General features: G+C 45.4%; 1 protein-coding gene across 1 annotated transcript in view; it reads left to right on the top strand.

Moving 5' to 3' along the window:
• The window catches only part of CAPRIN1 (cell cycle associated protein 1), a 32,704-nt gene extending 13,461 nt beyond the window's left edge, over positions 1 to 19,243 (top strand). The window contains exons 4-19 of the mRNA XM_040410702.1: positions 1,676 to 1,762; positions 2,951 to 3,189; positions 4,724 to 4,806; positions 7,114 to 7,251; positions 8,487 to 8,542; positions 8,940 to 9,023; positions 9,567 to 9,725; positions 9,811 to 9,919; positions 10,047 to 10,099; positions 13,533 to 13,643; positions 13,725 to 13,874; positions 13,965 to 14,112; positions 14,214 to 14,408; positions 14,848 to 14,951; positions 16,223 to 16,286; positions 18,444 to 19,243. Of these exons, the coding sequence (XP_040266636.1) occupies positions 1,676 to 1,762; positions 2,951 to 3,189; positions 4,724 to 4,806; positions 7,114 to 7,251; positions 8,487 to 8,542; positions 8,940 to 9,023; positions 9,567 to 9,725; positions 9,811 to 9,919; positions 10,047 to 10,099; positions 13,533 to 13,643; positions 13,725 to 13,874; positions 13,965 to 14,112; positions 14,214 to 14,408; positions 14,848 to 14,951; positions 16,223 to 16,286; positions 18,444 to 18,508 (1,845 nt within the window). The 3' untranslated portion in view covers positions 18,509 to 19,243. The remainder of the gene's footprint in view (positions 1 to 1,675; positions 1,763 to 2,950; positions 3,190 to 4,723; positions 4,807 to 7,113; positions 7,252 to 8,486; positions 8,543 to 8,939; positions 9,024 to 9,566; positions 9,726 to 9,810; positions 9,920 to 10,046; positions 10,100 to 13,532; positions 13,644 to 13,724; positions 13,875 to 13,964; positions 14,113 to 14,213; positions 14,409 to 14,847; positions 14,952 to 16,222; positions 16,287 to 18,443) is intronic.
• Positions 19,244 to 20,826: the final 1,583 nt, after the last annotated feature.

Here is a 20,826-nt window from a genome sequence, read left to right as displayed (position 1 = left end):
GGTTCAGTAGAATTTGCTAAAACCCTATTTTTATAATATGTAAATTACCTTGCTACAAGCAAGTAGGGCGGCTACTTGCTGGTAGCAGCCGCATCATCCGATGGTAATGACGCCCCCTCTGCTTGTTGATTGACAGGGCCAGCGGACGGGATCTTTCTCCGCTGGCCCTGCCTGTTTTCATTCAATATCTGGCGCCTGCGCCGCGACCGTACCTATCTTCAATCGGCGCAGGCGCACTGAGAGGCGGCCACTCACTCGGCCGCTTCATCCTCAATGCGCCTGCGCCGATGACGTCACATCTACACCCGGCGCAGGCGCATTGAGGATGAAGCGGCCGAGTGAGTGGCGATAGGTCTTGTGATATTTGTATAGAGCAGGTTGTTACGGACGTGGCAATACCTAATATATAAACTTTTTTTATTTATGTAAGTTTTACACAATGATAACCTTTATGAAACAAGAAAAAAAAAATCATGTTTAAAGCGGTTCTGCACTTTGTTTTAACTGATCTATCCAGAGGATAGATCATCAGCTTCTGATCGGCAGGGGTCCGACACCCGGGATCCCCGCCGATCAGCTGTTTTAGAAGGCAGAGGCGCTCTAGTAGCGCCGCAGCCTTCCCACTGTTTACCGCAGGCCCACTGACGTCACGACTAGTATCAACTAGCGTGGGCGGGGCTAAGCTCCATTCAAGTAAACAGAGCTTAGCCCCGCCCACGCTAGTTGATACTAGTCGTGACGTCAGTGGGCCGGCGGTAAACCGTGAGAAGGCCGCGGCGTTACTGGAGCGCCGCTGCCTTCTCAAACAGCTGATCGGCGGGGGTTCCAGGTGTCGGACCCCCGCCGATCAGAAGCAAAGTGCAGAACCCCTTTAAGTGTCTTCATAGTCAGAGTTTTTTTTTTTTTTTATTTATTATTTTTTTGACGGTGTTCACCAGAGAGGTTAGGTGATGTGATATTTTTATAGAGCCGGTCGATACGGATGTGGCAATACCTAATATGTCTACTTTTCACATATTATTATATTTTTTTTTAACTTTATTTTTTAACTTTTTCACTATTTTTTTTTGTCTCACTCTGGGACTTAACTTTTGGGGGTCTGATCCCCTTTACAGTGCATGACAATACTTCTGTATTGTGATGCATTGGCTGTAAATGTATTACAGACTGTTACGGCCTGCTTGCCTGTCATCAGGTCCCCGTCACAGCAGTGTGGGGACCCGATGGCTGCTCCCTCCCTGCACAGACATCGCACGTGCTGAGGTCAGCACTGACTGTGGCCGTGCAGGGGTTAATGCGCCGACATCGGTGATTTCACTGATGCCGGCGCATACAGCAGGGGTCCGACTATCAGTGACTGCCGGACCCCTGCTGCGGACTCCTGCACCCGCCCGATCAGCGCACCGTACATGTTATGACTCTATGGCACCTATGCAGGGTAGGTGGTCGGCCAGTCCCGTTGAATCCTGTGGTTTTGGTCAGCATGTGTATAATTTGTATGGACAGCTTAAGGGGGGTGTCTGGCCTAGGAGCGGACTTAAGGGGGGTGTCTTCCTCGGAACGTGTGCTCAGATTAAAAGTAAACACTCACCTGTCTGCAGCTGAGCAACTGAATATTGTGAAATGTCATTTGAGCAGAGTTTGCCTTTAAATATTAATATTTTTCTATTTTTAGGATGCGGTGGCGAAATATCAAGAGGTTGTAACAAACATGGAATTTGCTCGTGAGCTTCAAAGAAGTTTCATGTCTTTGGGACAAGATGTAAGTAATGACCGTTCACCACCCTTTTCCCCACAGTCACTGTCTACCAGGCTTGACAGGGGTGTGGAAATAAAAAAAAATTAAAAAAAACTACTTGTCGAAGGACTAAAGCGGGGGCTCGATCTACTTGTCCTGATACAAAAAATAATTTAAAATCAAAACCATATTTCCATGCACCGCCACGCTTCCTTATGCATGGGGGTGGCTAGCTTGCGTTCTAGTCTGTGGTGTGAAATGACTCTAAGTTTAGTCCTTGTTCAGAACAGATGATTCTGTCCAGAATGCACTACATCGCGGCCGACTCACTATGTTGTGGGGCAGGAGGGGGTGTGATGATCCATTGAAGTGAATGGCACTGTAGCTTCAGGCGATCAAATGCACGGGATCGCAAGGCACAATTATGCCTGAGGTCCGGTCACAATGCTGCTTGCAGCATTTTGTTTGGACTGGACCACAGGCATAATGTGCCTTGCCATCCTGTGCAGCCGATCGCATTGCAGCCGTTGGGCATGGTTATGGTGCCAATCACTTAAACAGACCACTACGCCTCCTCCTGCCCAACAATATAGTTTGCCGGCTGCAATGCGATGCAGTGCATTCTGGACAGAATCAGGCCAGAACGCACTGCCTGGTGTGAACGAGGCCTTAATTACAATTAGTTTAGTGCACACTCTTGCTCTTAGCACATTACTACCTATACCTCTAGGTGGTTTAGGCAAATTGGCTGCTGATGTGGCCTGGAAAGGACCCCCCTCAGCTTCCCAGTTTGACAACACCTGCAGAAAGGGGGTCCTCTGAGGGATGCTGGCAGAGTTGAGTTCTATCATTGCCCCTGGCTCTGTAACGGCTCTGTCACTGCTCCCCCCCCCCCCCCCGAGCCGGAGACGTGACGGAACTTTTCATTGCTCCACCGCTCCAGCTCTGTCATTTCTTCTTCCCCACTGTCACCGCAGCTGCGTCACTGCTCGGTCACCGCTAGTGGTGAGTGAACCTCGGGTTCGGCTGAACTTCAGGTCAGAGCTGTGGTCACCTGCTGCCTACTGAGCAATGAGAGATGAGAGGGGCGTTGCACTTACTAGAGTGCAGCGCCCCCTACAGACAGAGCGGAGAGTTGCATCTATGACTTCAAATAAAAACCCTTTCCATTATAAAGTCCCTCCTGACAAGTAAATCTGTTGCCCACTTCAGATCCAGAAAACGATCAGAAAGACGGCTCGCCGTGAACAGCTCATGCGTGAAGAAGCGGAACAGAAACGTTTAAGAACGGTGCTAGAGCTCAAGTACATATTGGATAAGCTCGGAGACGAGGAGGTCCGCAATGAACTGAAGCAAGGTTTAAATGGAGTTCCTGTGTTGTCTGAAGAAGAACTTACTGTCTTGGATGAGTTCTACAAACTGGTGGAACCGGATCGGGACCCAGCCATGAGGTAAAATGGAAATCGAATGCCAATATTGAGGGAGATCGTAGAGCTGGCAGCTAAGCCTGCGGGATGTGTCTATTTCTATGGGACAAGCGCCTGCCCCTGGTGCCACTTGTCTTCCTGGAGAGTTAAAGGGGACCAGTCTCCTCCTGATATATCTGATTTTAGTAAATTCTGACAACTGTGTGTTACACTCTTCTGACAAAGGGAATGGTATCCCTACAGTGTGACACCGATGGAACCGTGTGTGAACACGCCGCGATTGGTATTGCACAATTGTCAATATTTTTCATAGATTTCTAGGAGGAATAACATTGCGTGTAAGAAAAGATGCTGCAGCATTGTCTATTGTGGTAAATGCTCTGCACAACCCTGACTTGTATTTTCATGAAGAATACAAGTACACGGTGCTGTGCTTTCTCCGGCTGTCCCATAGAGGTGACTGGAGCAGCTGTGAACATGTGCCATCCCCTTCCACAGATCTTGTTGGATGGGGATGCAGTGGTTTGACACACCAGTGAGCTGCTTATCCCCTATCCTGTAGGATGGGAAAACTACCCTTAGGGTCCATTCACACGTCCGCATCCAAATAGAACCTGTCCTATTCTTGTCCGCAATTGTGGACAAGAAAAGGCATTCTCTATGAGAGTACCGGTGATGTGTGGTCCGCAATATGCATACGTTTGTGTGAATGGACCCTTAAAGGGGTTGTCTCACTTCAGCTAATGTATTAACTTGTTCTACATGATAAATACCAAGGCACTTACTAAGGTATTGTTAATATCCATAATGCCTCCTTTGCTGGCTGGATTCATTTTTCCATCGCATTCGACCACCATGCAATCCATCAGCGGTGGCTGCGCTTGCACACTAGGGAAAAGCACCGACCTCTCTGGTGGCCCGGACTAGTGTGCAAGCACGGCCACCGCTGTGGAATTGCAGGGTGGTCGTAACCATGGAAACTAGCAGTGTAAAATGTGATTTGAAAAATTAATCCAGCCAGCAAAGGAGGCAATATAGATAATGACAATCCATTAGTAAGTGCCTTGTATTAACAATCTCTACATAATAATAAATGCCATTTGCTGAAGTGAGACAACCCCTTTTAAACCCAATTCAGTTTGGGTTTTAAATCTGCAACGTGTCAGTTTTGGCGTCAACCTTTGCAATGCAGCGAATCTCCAGATTTTATGCTCCAAAATAAGCAGACGTCCTGCTGCGTGTCAGAGAAGGAAGCTGGTAAAGAGCTCAGTGGCACACGAAACGCCTGCTTCTCCTGGCTGTACTTGTCTGAGCCCTTTTTGTACCAAAGTGCCATCTGCGGTCTACAATATATTGCATACAGTCGTCGGTGGACTGTTTTCAGCTCGTGCAGACTGTCAGGTTCTCTCCTACATAAGTGTTGTGTAACTGCAGGGACCCTGTAAATGTAGGGTTTTGTCCAGTACACGAGGGGGTTGTTGAATCTGCTCCTGTTGCTTTGGAGATTTTTGATGCCAGATGAGGAAAATCTAATATCTCTAATCTTCTTTTCCATCAGGTTGAGTGAGCAGTACGAACCGGCTTCCATTCACCTGTGGGATGCCCTCGAAGGGAAAGACAAGACTGTTTGTGGAACCACATGTAAGGCTTGTGTGAATGATGTAACTGGGAGTGGGTCCAGAAACGTTAATGAGCTGCTACGTGCTCCGTGTGTAAGGCTGCTGTCGGGCTGCGTTGCCTTTTCTGGCTTTTCCTTAGTCAGCAGTGACCTGGGCTCCATGCCAGCTTCTGCCCTCTCAGCAGGATTGTTGCTGATGCACACAGTGTGCCCTCTTTCTAGAAATCAGATTAGGCTCTGAAAAGTAACAAGCATTCATGTTTAAATGTAATGTCTGAATTGCTTTGTACATTGGGTCAGCATCTCCAGAAGCTGATGGGGACGGGGGCTTGTAATAAGTTTCTGCAGTCCATTAACTACAGGAGCTTGCTTCTTTATAACCTGTTTTCTATTAGGTGAACTGCTTGATGGACCAGATGTCACATTTCAGACCAATAAACATGCATCTAAACTATCTTATGAAATACAGTTGCAAGAAAAAGTATGTGAACCCTTTGGAATGATATGGATTTCTGCACAAATTGGTCATAAAATGTGATCTGATCTTCATCTAAGTCACAACAATAGACAATCACAGTCTGCTTAAACTAATAACACACAAAGAATTAAATGTTACCATGTTTTTATTGAACACACCATGTAAACATTCACAGTGAAGGTGGAAAAAGTATGTGAACCCCTAGACTAATGACCTCTCCAAGAGCTAATTGGAGTGAGGTGTCAGCCAACTGGAGTCCAATCAATGAGATGAGATTGGAGGTGTTGGTTACAGCTGCCCTGCCCTATAAAAAACACACACCAGTTCTGGGTTTGCTTTTCACAAGAAGCATTGCCTGAATTGAATGATGCCTTGCACAAAAGAGCTATCAGAAGACCTACAATTAAGAATTGTTGACTTGCATAAAGCTGGAAAGGGTTATAAAAGTTTCTCCAAAAGCCTTGCTGTTCATCAGTCCACGGTAAGACAAATTGTCTATAAAGGGAGAAAGTTCAGCACTGCTGCTACTCTCCCTAGGAGTGGCCGTCCTGTAAAGATGATTGTAAGAGCACAGCGCAGACTGCTCAGTGAGGTGAAGAATCCTAGAGTGTCAGCTAAAGACTTACAAAGTCTCTGGCATATGCTAACATCCCTGTTAGCGAATCTACGATACGTAAAACACTAAACAGGAATGGATTTCATGGGAGGATACCACAGAGGAAGCCACTGCTGTCCAAAAGAAACATTGCTGCACGTTTACAGTTTGCACAAGAGCACCTGGATGTTCCACAGCAGTACTGGCAAAATGTTCTGTGGACAGATGAAACCAAAGTTGAGTTGTTTAGAAGAAACACAAAACACTATGTGTGGAGAAAGAGGCACAGCACACCAACATCAAAACCTCATCCCAACTGTGAAGTATGGTGGAGCGGGCATCATGGTTTGGGGCTGCTTTGCTGCGTCAGGGCCTGGACGGATTGCTATCGAAGGAAAAATGAATTCGAGAAGAATGAAGTTTATGTAGACATTTTGCAGGAGAACTTAAGGCCATCTGTCCACCAGCTGAAGCTCAACAGAAGATGGATGTTGCAACAGGACAACGACCCAAAGCATAGAAGTAAATCAACAGAAGGGCTTAAACAGAAGAAAATACGCCTTCTGAAGTGGCCCAGTCAGAGTCCTGACCTCAACCCGATTGAGATGCTGTGACATGACCTCAAGAAAGCGATTCACACCAGACATCCCAAGAATATTGCTGAACTGAAACAGTTCTGTAAAGAGGAATGGTCAAGAATTACTCCTGACCGTTGTGCACGTCTGATCTGCAACTACAGGAAACGTTTGGTTGAAGTTATTGCTGCCAAAGGAGGTTCAACCAGTTATTAAATCCAAGGGTTCACATACTTTTTCCACCTGCACTGTGAATGTTTACATGGTGTGTTCAATAAAAACATAGTAACATTTAATTCTTTGTGTGTTATTAGTTTAAGCCGACTGTGATTGTCTATTGTTGTGACTTAGATGAAGATCAGATCACATTTTATGACCAATTTGTGCAGAAATCCATATCATTCCAAAGGGTTCACATACTTTTTCTTGCAACTGTAGGCTATCCAAGTTTTGAAAATCTATGCTTGGGATAGGTCATCAATATTAGGCCACCAATTGCCTGCCGATCAGCTTTTTGAAGGAGCAGCAGCGCTCTGAGCATTACAACCTATTCATTGGTCAGTACTGCACCAATCGGCGGGGATTCAAAGATTCGGACCCCCCCCCCCCCCACAGATCTTATATATGATGGCCTGGATAATCCCTTTGCCATTAGAACTGATAAGAATTTGTCTCATTTTAGATAAAGCCCTGCGTGAACTGCTGGATCGTATCCTTCAGAGCGGATATTTTGATACCCCCCATAATCACCAGAATGGGCTCTGTGAGGAGGAGGAAGCCCTTGCAGTGCCGCCTGCAGAAGAACAGGCGCCCGAGCTCGGTATGTTCATAGCTGCCTTGTCTAGCCTACTTAAACTACTTTGTAATTCCTGGGTTGTATTTGGTCAAAGTGATATAAAGTTTGACGCTTTCATCTTGTAGCACTTAAAAGAGGAAAAAAATTGCCCCTGAAGGTGTCCATAACCTTTGATCGCGTTTTACTCATTTTGGGCTTAAACACAAACCTTTTTCCAATTGGTCTTTATTTTTTTTTTTTAAAAACAAACAAACTGTCACAAAGGGTTAACAGTTTTTCTTCTAGCTGTGTGAATCCTACTTTCACTTTTTGCTTGAAGGGGTTTTCTCATCTCAGACAATGGGGGCATATCGCTAGGATATGCCCCCATGGTCTTATAGGTGAGGGTCCCACCGCTGGGACCCGCACCTATATCGAGAACGGAGCCCCGAAAGTTAAGGAGAGCGCACTGCACATGGGCAGCCGCCCTCCATTAATTTTTTTATGGGGCCGCCGTAAATAGCAGAGCACTGGCTCGGCTATTGCCGTATGCGCCATAGAAATGAATGGGAGCATGGGCCACGCATGCTCCAATTCACTTCTATGGGAGAGTCGGGGATTAGCGCTTTGTGGTGGACGGACCCCGGGAAATCTGGGGTTCTCCAGCCACAGCGCTCCCTTCTCAATATAGGTGCGGCTCCCAGCGGTGGGACCCACACCTATCAGACAATGGGGGCATATCCTAGCGATATGCCCCCATTGTCTAAGATGGGAATACCCCTTTTTAAATAACTTTTTATCTGTAAATTACTGAAAGGTCATAAACACTTATCAGTAATATAAGGATTGAGCTTTGAGTGTTTAGAAGGTCTGACAGCAGAGACAAGGAGCCCATCAGCTCCCCAACTGACGGAGCAGAGAGAATTCAGATCCAGCTAACAGAGCATCTTGGCTCTGTACAGAGAAAAGGACTCCATATTTTTAATAAAGACCAATTGAAAACTTTTTTACCTCATAAGTACAATGCAATAAATAAATAAAAATACCACCAAAGGTGTACATAACCTTTTAAGGGTGCCCATCTTACAAAAAAAAAAAAATGAAGGGGCAGAGTACTGGTTTAGCGCTGTGTCCCTTCACTAGTTTTCCTCTGCTCAGGCTTATCACCCCTCATATCACAATATTGCTGCACATAAGCCACCGACAGCAAGCGATGTGAAAAGAACAGCTTTGTATTAACCAGATTTTTCATCCTATATTTTTCCCTTTTCCCTTTTTAGAACCTGTAGAAGCTGTGGAGGAATATGCTGAGCCCACTGAAGTAGAGTCCACTGAGGTAAGACTGTAATGCATTTGTCTTGGCTGCGTCTTAGACTGACTTGTGCTGATGCGGTTAGCTCACTAAGCTGCGCCCCGCACTGTCGGCGCCCTGGGCGAGGAGCTGGTTGGTGTTTTGGCTGGCTTCAGCAGCATCTTGTTTTAGTGTTAATCCAGTCTGCCTAAGCTGCCAGCATTGGGTAAAATGCACAGGTTTGTTTATGGTGCAGGCACGTTTATGGTAATGTGCAACTGATGACATTTGTTTTAGATGAACGGTCCATATATCATGGGCGCTGGCAGCAGAAGTTTATGGAAAAGCTGGCGGAGCTTGTATTGTGCTTCTAGTTCTCATTGTGCGTGTACTCTCTATCTGCTTCTACGTGTGCAGACCATTGTGGTTTCATCTTCTACAGTTTGTGAACAGACAGTTCATGGCAGAAACCCAGTTCAGCAGTGAGAAGGAACAAGTGGATGACTGGACAGTAGAAACTGTGGAAGTAAGTGTGACTTGGGAGTATCTTCTTTTCATATCTCTTGTAATGCAGAAAGCATTTGCCACTGTTGGTAGAACCGAAGGGCACCCCTAAAATTCCCATTATGCACAGTGGTTTCCTTTTCTGAATGCTTGCTTAAAAGCAAACAAATGAGCATTCCAGGGGCAGCTTAAAGGGGTTTATCCAACCCCTATAATGACCCTGGCCCCTCGTGTACATTATACTTGCCTGCTCCCCGCCACCCACGTCACTCCAGATCCCTGCATGGCCGCCGCTGCATCTCCCTGTTGTGCTGATCAAAACATCCGGTGACGGTGGGGAGCGGCCAATAGCAGGCGTCGCTGAATGTTTTGATCCACGCGATGGGGAGATGCGGGGCGGTCCGTGCAGGGATACGGAGTGACACGGGAGCAGGTAAGTATAACATATGAGGGGCCTGGGCATTGGGAAGGGGGTGGTTATTATAGGGGTTGCAGGAGCCCTAACTCCCTTGATTTACTTTGTTGAAGCATCTGCCAGATGTACATTGTTTTCTTGTTTTTACAGGTTGTGAACTCGCTCCAGCAACAGCAGGCGGCATCCCCTCCAAATCCTGAGCCCCTTCAGTTAAGTGCTATTCCCCAAATTCAGCCTGACCCCGTGGTCCGAAGGCAAAAGGTTCAGGATCTGATGGCTCAAATGCAAGGTCCATACAATTTCATGCAGGTTAGTACAATGCTTCCTCACAATATATATCGAAATGGATAGACCTCTTTTTTATGGGTTGCTTACGTCAATCCTAAATTTCTAGGACTCTATGTTGGACTTTGACAACCAACCGATTGACCCAGCCATTGTGTCCGCACAACCCATGAATCCAGCTCAAAGCCTGGAGCTGCCACAGATGGTTTGTCAGCCAGGTAAGTATATAAAAAAAAAATAATGCATTTAAGAAATCGCAAAGGCCATTTTCTGACAAAGGTTAAGGGGTGTGCTAAAATAAGTGACCGGCTAGAGAGCAACTGATGTTTTTCTTTCTTACTCTAGTTCACTCTGAGCCCAGGCTATCTCAGCCCAGCCAAGGTCCTGATAGCACACAGGTGAGTTAGCCTTAGTATGGTTTTTAGGCCAGACACAGAAACGAGCGAGTTGGATGCAAGGAACTCGCAGTGTCTGTGAGAGATCCCGTTCTGGCCTCCCCTCCTCGGACAGGATTGCACAGCATTATACTGAAGTATAGTGTTTAACCCCTTAAGGACTCAGCCCTATTTCACCTTAAGGACTCGCCCATTTTTTGCAAATCTGACCAGTGTCACTTTAAGTGGTGATAACTTTAAAACGCTTTGACTTATCCAGGCCATTCTGAGACTGTTTTTTCGTCAGATATTGTACTTCATGACACTGCTAAAATGAAGTCAAAAATATTAATTTTTATTTATTAAAAAAAAAAAAAAATTACAAAAAATTAGTAAAAAATTGCAAATTTCTAAGTTTCAATTTCTCTACTTCTATAATACATAGTAATACCTCCAAAAATAGTTATTACTTTACATTCCCCATATGTCTACTTCATGTTTGGATCATTTTGGGAATGACATTTTATTTTTTGGGGATGTTACAAGGTTTAGAAGCAAATCTTGAAATTTTTCTGAAATTTTCAAAAACCCAATTTTTAGGCACCAGTTCAGGTCTGAAGTCACTTTGCGAGGCTTACATAATAGAAACCACCCAAAAATGACCTCCTTCTATAAACTACACCCCTCAAGGTATTCAAAACTGATTTTACAAACTTTGTTAACCCTTTAGGTGTTTCACAAGAATTAATGGAAAATAGAGATACATTTATACAATTTTAAAATTTCACATTTTTGGCAGATTTTCAATTTTAATTTTTTTTCCAGTTCCAAAGCAACAGCCAAACCAAACTCAATATTTATGGCCCTGATTATGTAGTTTACAGAAACACCTCATATGTGGTCGTAAACTGCTGTACGGGCACACGGCAGAGCGCAGAAGGAAAGGAATGCCATACGGTTTTTGGAAGGCAGGTTTTGCTGGACTGGTTTTTTTGACACCATGTCCCTTTTGAAGCCCCCTGATGCACCCCTAGAGTAGAAACTCCCAAAAAGTGACCCCATTTTAGAAACTACGGGATAGGGTGGCAGTATTGTTGGTATTAGTTTAGGGTACATATGATTTTTGGTTGCTCTATATTACACTTTTTGTGAGGCAAAGTAACAAGAAATAGCTGTTTTGGCACCGTTTTTATTTTTTGTTATTTACATTCGTCTGACAGGTTAGATCATGTGATATTTTTATAGACCAGGTTGTCACGGATGCTACGATACCTAATATGTTTACTTTTTTTAAATTTTATGTAAGTTTTACACAATGATTTCTTTTTTTAAACCAAAAAAATCATGTTTTAGTGTTTCCATAGTCTGAGAGCCATAATTTTTTCAGTTTTTGGGCGATTACCTTGGGTAGGGTATGATTTTTGCGGGATGAGATGACTGTTTTATTGGCACTATTTTGGGGTGCGTGTGACTTTTTGATCGCTTGCTTATTACACTTTTTGTGATGTAAGGTGACAAAAAATGGTTTATTTAGCACAGTTTTTATTTTTTATGGTGTTCATCTGAGGGGTTAGGTCTTCTGATATTTTTATAGAGCCGGTCGATACGGACACGGCGATACCTAATATGTACACCCCCCCTAATTTTTACCAATTTATTTTAACTTTTTATTTGGGGAAAATGACGTTTTTGTTTATTTTTACTTGAAACTTTTAATTTTTTTGGGGGGGGGGACTTTATTTTTTCAACTCTTTTTTTTTTTTTTTTTTTTTTTTTTTACTTTATTTTTTGTCCCACTTTGGGACTTGAACTTTTGGGGGTCTAATCCCCTTTACGATGCATTCCAATACTTCTGTATTGGAATGCATTGGCTGTATGAGTAATACAGTGAGTATTACTCATACAGCTTCCAGCTTGTGAGATCCAGGGGGCTGGATCTCACAGGCTCGTCACCGGAAGGCATCGCGCTGCCTTCCATGCCATCGGGTCCCCCCTACAGCCGCATGGGGACCAGATGGCACCACCACCTGCTGGATAAGTTCAAACCGCAGGTCTGAATTGACTTGCAGCGATCGCCGATGCGGGGGGGACGACAGGATGCCCGCTGAATGATTTCAGCGGACATCCTGTTGCGATTAACCCGCGCCGCAATGCCGTTTTAAAGTTAGGACGTACCGGTACGTCCTGGGTCCTTAAGGACTCGGCAAACATGGCGTACCGGTACGTCCTAAGTCCCTAAGGGGTTAAAGTCCTGAAATGTACTAAATTAATTACACTGAAATAATGCTGTCAGTATAATAAAATACACTCGAGACCCTCAGGGTTGCACAGCCTTGTAAACTGGTATAATACTGTGCGATCCTGTCTGAGGAGGGGAGGCCAGAATGGGATCTCACTGACATAGGCTGTGTGTGTCTAGCCATAGGGTGTCAAATTCTCACCAACCCCCCCCTTGGGCCAACCTGCAAAGGGACGCCTACTTACCTGCTTCCATGTGCTGGCTCCCAACTTCTCCTCTCTCCAACCTCAGCTGCTCCACTGTGTTCCCAGCATGTCAGTGTCCATGCTAAAGGCGGGGGGAGAAGGAGCGAGGAGCCAGTGCCACGAAGCAGACAGTCAGGTCCATAAATATTGGGACATTGAAACAATCCTAACATTTTTGCCTCTATTCACCACCACAATGGATTTGAAATGATACAAACAAGATGTGCTTTACCTGCAGACTGTCAGCTTTTCATTTGAGGGCATTTACATCCAAATCAGGTGAACGGTGCAGGAATTGCATATGCAAACTGTTGTAATTCCTGCACCGTTCACCTGACTTGGATGTAAATACCCTCAAAGTAAAGCTGACAGTCTGCAGGTAAAGCACATCTTGTTCGTTTCATTTCAAATCCATTGTAATGGTGTATAGAGCCAAACATGTTATAATTGTGTCCATGTCCCAATATTTATGGACCTGACTGTAAGTAGGCTTCCCTGCCCAAAGATACATAACCCCTTTTAAGTATTAATGACCCACAATCCAGCACTGTCTATGGTCTGCCTGACTAGAAGTGCTATAGACATACATTAATAGGCATTTATCCCTTCATTTGCCCTCACATCAACTAGAATCCGGGATGGCCAACCTGCGGCTTTCCAGCTGTTGTAAAACTACAATTCCCACCATGCCTTGAAGGCTGTAGGCAGTCTGGGTATGCTGGAAGTTGTATTTTCACAACAGCTGGAGAGCCGCAGGTTTGGCCATCCCTGCACTAGATCTACACAAAACCATACAGATAAGTGCTGTCCCTCATTCTTTACTAAGAATTGATCCAATTGTATTTGCTTCATTTTTCAGTTGCTGTGACTAATGAGGAGTTTGTAGACCTCTTGATGAACAAATACAATGTTTTTTTTGTTTTGTTTTTTTTTTAAATATGTTTTTTTGAATGTATGCTTTACTACTTTGAAGGTTCCAATGGTATCTTCCACTAGTGAAGGCTATGCTGGTTCTGCACAGATGTACCAAACGTCTCATCCCTCAGAACAGAGGTCCCAAAAAGACGCCATGGAGCAAATTCAGGTAGCATGCTGCCTTTGTAGATCATGTAGATGTCTCCATCTTTTCTTGCTCATTTTCTAAAGCATCATGTCTTGTTTGCAGGCATCTCTAAACTTAAGTACAGATCCAACACAGACTTCCTCGTCGCTTCCTGCTGCTTCCCAACCTCAGGTGTTTCAGACTGGGTCCAACAAGCCGCTGCACAGCAGTGGCATCAATGTGAATGCTGCGCCATTCCAGTCCATGCAGACCGTACGTTTATGAATAATTTGAGATGGGATGGAGTGAGCTGGCCATGCTTTATGCTCTTGGTGTCTCTGTAACAAACACATCTTCTGTTAGGTATTTAATATGAATGCACCTGTCCCTCCTGTGAACGAGGCAGAAACGCTTAAGCAGAACCAGTACCAAGCCAGCTACAGTCAGTCTTTCCCTGGCCAGCCGCTTCAAGTGGAACAATCTGAACTTCAGCAAGAGCAGCTACAAACAGGTAATGATGGGCCTCAGCCACACGCTGCGAGGAAGTCCGTCAGGTTTATGGATTTATATGAAGAGGCACTTGTTTCATTGCTTTGCTTCTGCTCGTTTCAGTGGTAAACCCTTACCATGCAGCACCGGACCAGTCACACCAAGCTTCTGCCGGGCACCAGCAGACACAACAGCAGAATGCCGGATTTCCCCGCAACGGCCAACCTTTCTACAACAACCGAGGGATGCCCCGTGGTGGACAGCGTGGTGGCAGGGGCTTAATGAACGGCTACAGAGGACCATCCAATGGCTTCAGAGGTAGTTAGTGATCATGATCACTTTTGTTCCCAAAATGGGACTGTTTTGCATTAGTCTATGTGAAACCTCAATCTAATTTCCCAATTAGTTGGCTGTAAAAACCTAATTTAAATTGCATGAAGAAATCGCTTCCGTTCCTGCTGGATCTGCTTCTCGCTTTGGCTCCTGAAACCTCAATAGATGTGTGTGGTTCCAGCCTGGAGACTGGCTCCGTGGTTAGCACTGATGCCAAACATCTGCATGGAGTTAGAATGTTCTCCCAGTGTTTGCCTGGGTGTCCTCCAGGTACTCGGGTCCCAGACCCTAGAGACATACTGATGGGGAACTTAGATTGTGAGCTCTATTGGGGAATTCCTATTCCCTTGACACTAAATTGTCTTATCTACCATGCTTGGGTGTTGTAGACTTGCATATAATCTAGCTTCTTCCATGCTCGCAGGAGGTTATGATGGCTACCGCCCTGCCTTCTCAAACACTCCAAACAGCGGTTATTCACAGCCACAGTTCAGCGCTCCCCGGGATTATACCAACAACTACCAACGGGTAAGTGCTGCTCCGAAACTTGTGCAACTTCTAACCTAAATGACTAGCCAGATCTTTCATCTGTGGATAGTTACAGGAATCCCCTTTACTTTCTTCAAGGGGTTGTCCCATAAAGTATTCTACAGTTGTAATTAATAATTTAGCATAGCTACTGAGTTATTCAATAAAAGGTATTTGTATAGCGCCACCTGCTGTCTGTTTCCCCCCCCTCTCTTATTTCTTTGTCCTGCTCACTGAGAAGGCCGCACATGCTCAGTTTCAGCCTTCAACTACCCCCTGAGCTGTAATGGGGACAGAGCTGCAGCAGAAAGGACACGCCCCCTGAGCTACAGCAGAAAGGACACTCCCCCTGAGCTGCCAGCTTGATATAAATCTAGCAGAGCAATAAATGGGTAGATCTCTGGATCCATGTGAGGTACAGGGCTGGTTCTAGCCTTGTTAAGCCTCATTCACACGTCGGTGTTCCACGTATGTGTTCTCCACGGACGGCACACGTCCCCATTCATTTTAATAAGTGTATTCACACATCAGTGATTTAGCACGGTCAGTGTTTTTAGCACGGATGCATGCTCTATTTTGTCAGTGTTCACGGTTCCATCACGTCCATTATAGTCTAGGGGTCAGTGAAAAACACGGATGCCTTCTGTGTTTCACGGATCATTAAGAAGAGATGCTTTGAAAATTATTTGTCAGTGAAACACAGATGGCACACGGACCTAACACAGATCACTGACCACCTGCTCATGGATTTGAGCATGGACGTGTGCATGAGGCTTTAGAAAGAGATGGTCATCTACTATGTTGTGTGTTTTTTTAAAATTTTTATTATTAGTTGTGGGATAACCCCTTTAAGAGTGTGTGTGGCTTTGGTTTTCTGTTTTATTATTTTGAGGGATAATTGTAAGGATGAAATTGATTTGCTGCCATTTCAAGCCCAGGGCTACTGATCTTTACCATGCGGCTCTCCTACATCTCCTAGCATGCACTGGTGGCCTGAAGCCATTAGCTGCCGGCAAACTGCAGGTTGTAGATCGCTGGTTTTATAGGGTCAAACTCCCAGGTAATTCTGCAATTATACCATTGCTCACAGGCGTCCAAAGGTCATGGTGGGAACCTAGGCTAATATTTGGGGGCAGGGCTGGGAGGAACATGAAGTTTGCATAGTGATGAGGTATCTATAGTAAATCGGTGCAGGTGTACTCTTGGCTTCATGATGTATCCCTTTCATAACCAAGCAAAACTGACCCGCTGTATTCTCTCCCTTTTTTTAGGATGGCTACCAACAAAACTTTAAGCGTGGCGCTGGACAAGGAGGTCCTCGGGGCGCCCCTCGAGGTAATGCTCAAGTGATGCACTCCTAATACAGCTTCCAGGCATCATGGTTTCAAGCCTGAGGAGCAGAAGGAATATTTTATCCCCCCTACAATAACATGCCTAGATAACGTCGGCCACAGCATCTAGTGTGAGGTGTAGCATTTCGCTCGGGTGTTGAGCGAGACGTTATGCGTTTTTGTATAGGATCCATTGAAATTTCGTTGAGCATCAAGTTAGCACTCGGTTAAAAACTTTGCCTTTTACTAGAGTGACTTGGCTTTTTTTTTTTTTTTTTTCTTGTTTTTAACAACAATCTCTCCTGAAAACTTGAAGTTTTAACTTAATTTTTTTTTACTTTTTTTTTTTCCTCTCCCCAACCAAGATGGGGCTGTGTACATTCATATATATTTTTTTTTTCACTTCAACTTTTGCAAGCAGAACTAAATTGTTTTTACCCCTGCTATTAAAATTTTGCCCCCCCAAAAAACTCAAAACTTGTGACTTGTTGCTTGAGTTTCAAATAAAGTTGTGTTAACGTCAACCGCAGAGTTCCTTGTGGTCTGTTTTATTAAGCTCTGCTGTTGTGTGTCTGTTATAATCCTTTTAACTTGCACCTTCTGCTTTTTTACATGGGCCTGTTGGGAACAAGCGTTCATAGAAACATTAATTTGGTCAGACATAAGCACCCCACCGATCTGATGCACTATACCGACCTGTATGGGGTGCATGTACAAGTGCGACTGATCTCCTGTCCCCGTGTGGTTTGCATTGGTCTGTATGGAGGCCATTTAAAGTGGTTGTCTGGTTTCCGATATTGATGACCTACCCTCCGGATGGGTCATCAGTATAAGGCTCCATTCACACGTCCGCAAATGGGTCTGCATTCGTTCCGCAATTTTGCGGAGCGGGTGCAGACCCATTAATTTTCTATGGGGACGGAATGGATGCGGACAGCACACAGTGTGCTGTCAGCATCCGCATTTGCGGAGCGCGGCCCCCATCTTCAGGTCCGCAGCTCCGCAAAAGATAGAACATGTCCTATTCTTGTCCGCAGCTTGCGGACAAGAATAGGCATTTCTATAGGGGTGCCGGGCGTGTTGCGGATCCGCAACACACCACGGAGGTGTGAATGGAGCCTAAGGCTACTTTCACACTAGCGCTTTTGCTAGATCCGGCAGGGTTCAGCAAAAAAAAAAAAAAAAAACACTTCCGTTACTGATAATACAACCGTCTGCATCCGTTATGAACGGTTCCGGTTGTATTAGGTCTTCTATAGCTAAGACTGATCCGTCATGAACTCTATTATAAGTCAATGGGGGACGGATCCGTTTTCTATTGTCAGTTAAACAGATCAGTCCCCAACTGACTTGCATTAGGGGTCATGATGGTTTTGCTCCGCATCCCATGACTGAAAGAAAATCGCAGCATGCTGCGGTTTGCTCTCCGGTATGAGAGCGCATTTCGTTCAGTTAGGTTTTGTCCCCGTTGACTATGAATGGGGGGGGGGGGGTAACGTAAGCGTTTTTCCAGTATTGAGACCCTATGACTGATCTCAATACCGGAAAATAGAAACGCTAGTGTGAAAGTAGCCTAAGATCGTCTGGAATCAGACTCTGTTTGAAGAGACCGCAGCGCCAGTCTCTTGACGGTGAGAAGGCAAACTGTGAAGAGGCCGCAGCATTCTCATGAACGCTGTGGTCTCTTCAAACAGCTGATTGGCGGGGGTGCTGGGATAGGTCAACAATATCAGAAACGGGACAACCCCTTTTAAATAAATCCTCTATTGGTGCTATTTACGCTTCTGCCCGTGTAAAAGGGGGGCCCCTATGGGTGGCACAGGCATTTGTCTACCTGCCTCATGTTCTGTGGTCTCTTTACTGCTGTGTGTGCGCTTTCCTCTTGACGTTTTATGTGAGTGATCTATTGGTTGACGATCATCACCGCTTTCTTTGCCGGGAGCAGGGAAGGGTTGAGGTCCGGACATCCTAAAATCCATGCGCCATTACTTGTGCCAGTTACAACTGGCTCACGTCGCTCATAATGGCAGCCCGGGGTGTCCTTGCCCAAGGTTTCTCCTTAGTCTGTTAGAGCCCAAACCTGCCTATTACAAAGGAAATTAATAAGTTAGATGAAACTTTTTTTTTTTTTTTTTTTAGTTAAAGCTATTTCATTTTGCAGGTCGCGGAGGGCCCCCAAGACCTAGCAGAGGGATGCCACAAATGACCAGTCTACCAGTCAATTAACCCATTGGAAAGAAGCCTTGCACACCAGCTGGTGTCTGTAATAAGAAGTTAGCTTTTTTTTATTTTATTTTTTTATTCCCCCTCCCATTCCCTTAATCCTTGCCAGGAGATCTCAGTGATGAGGGGACTGTCTTATTGTTGGATTGATGCGAGACTACGTTTTGTCCGATTTCCATTGACTGGATATGCAAACACCTTTTTTGAATCCATACACTGCATGATCTTCCGGTACTTCGGTGAAGGGGCCAGCGGCTGCTTCTGGCTCTGAAGGACATGTTCTCAGTATAGTTCCCTGGTGATCTACGTCTTGGTAACACAACCACTCTGGGTCCAGTGTCCTCCTCCCGACGCCCTTAGATCTGTCCATTGCCGCAAGGTCTCATGTTTAGCTCCTGACTTGGATCATCCAGTCTGTTCGGGCAGGTAGAGACCTTGTGTTGCATCTGTCAGTTCATCACATGAAAAGGTTTATGTTAGAATTTTTCTCCTTTTACCAGTTTGCAATTTTGGGCAGTACAAGAACGCCTTGTGGGGCTTGTGATCTCGCCTCGTCATTAAGGCCAAGAAGCTTTTGCGAGTCGCAGATTCTCTGCTGTAACCTCGGATGAGGAGCCGATGCCCATCCGAGATGCCACTCAAACCTGCCATTTGTGGTTCGTTCCTTCTCTGTGCAGGGGACTGGCTGCCCGGCAAATGATGCAACAGTTGTTTTAAAAGGCAAATAAAGACACGTTTATATAAAAAATATATATAATATTGCATTTTGGTGAGAATCTGGATAAATGGGAGAGGTCATTTAGTATTTGCACAATGTCTTCAGGGTCCGCTTCAGACGGTCATTCGGATTTTCGTCGACAAAAAAAAAAACTGATTATGTAAATCCATACAGCATATGTGTGGCAGGCTTAAAGGGGTAATCGGTTAAGTTATCCCCTTTCCACAGGATAGGAGATGACCGTTAGGCCTCTTGCATACATACGTCGTGCATTAGGGACTGCAATTTTCGGTCCCCAAAGCACGGGCAGCGGCCGGGATGGATCGAGAACTATTCAACTTGAATGGGTCCGTGATCCGTCCGCACTGCAAAAAAAAATAGAACAATATTTTTATTTATTTTTGCGGTGCGGCGGCACGGACAGAATCGCCACATCACGGATGCGGAACTATTCACTTAAAATGGGTCCGCAATCACGGATCGGAACCCCATGGAGTGCTTCTGTTCCGCATTTCCGTGATTGCGGACCCATTTTAAGTGAATAGTTCCGCATCCGTGACGTGCCTGTGTATTGCAGACCGCAATACGGCCATTGGCACACAGCGTTCATGTGCAAGAGGCCTTGGATTGGTAGGGTTCGCCAATCGCGAGAACTGATACCAGTCGAAGCCCTCCAAAATGAACAGAGTGACGGGTCAGGCAGGTAAGCTGCTGCTGCTCCTTTCACCTCTATGGGAGTTTTGGAAATAGCTGGACTTGGGTGTCCCTGGAACTCCTGTAGAGATGAATGGACCTGGAGGGATGGGGAGCAGCCAGTGGTAGCACTCGCCAATCTAATACTTATCCCCTACCTGCGGATAGTGGAATACCGTATTACATGATGGCCATTCATCTGAAAAACTGCCCAGCAATGCCAACCTGACTGCTGCCTCCCCAGCAAAGGCTGTGTGCTGGGATCAGAACATGGGGCAGTCAACTGACTTTCAAATTGGAGTGGCCCAGACTGGTTACTTGCCTCTTTAAATTGCATTTATCATGTAGAGCAGGGGTAGGCAACATCCGGCACTCCACCTGTTGTGAAACTACAACTCCCAGCATGCATACTTGCGCTGCTCTCCTAAGAACTCTCATAGAAATTAATAGAGCATGCTGAAAATGGTAGTTTCACAGCAGCTGGAGTGCCGAAGGTTGCTGATTCCCCCCCCATGTAGAGAAAGTGAATACAAGGCAGTTACTAATGTATTGTGATTGTCCATATTGCCTCCACATTATACACTGCTCGCGGTGCTCAGCAGTGGCTGTGCTTTCATACTATGGGGGGAAATTGATGGCCTTTCCGGTGGCTGGGAGTGTGCATAAGACTTTTTTTTCCTATAGTGTGCAAGCACGGCCACCGCTGCTGATTGTAGAGTGGTCATAACCATGGAAATAAGCCGTGTATAGTGTGATAGAAAGAGGAATCCAGCCAGAAATGGAAGCAATATGGACAATCACAATACATTAGTAAGTGCCAATATCAGATTGGTGGGGATCCACAATCGGCACCCCCTACTGGCGCTGGAAGCTACACATTGGATGGAGCCTTCTGCTTCCTTCTACGGCA

This window comes from Bufo bufo, chromosome 10 (genome assembly GCF_905171765.1).
Source record: "Bufo bufo chromosome 10, aBufBuf1.1, whole genome shotgun sequence".
NCBI lineage: Eukaryota > Metazoa > Chordata > Amphibia > Anura > Bufonidae > Bufo > Bufo bufo.
The sequence above is the reverse complement of the archived record's forward strand: the minus strand, read 5'-3'. Positions and strand labels throughout refer to the sequence as shown.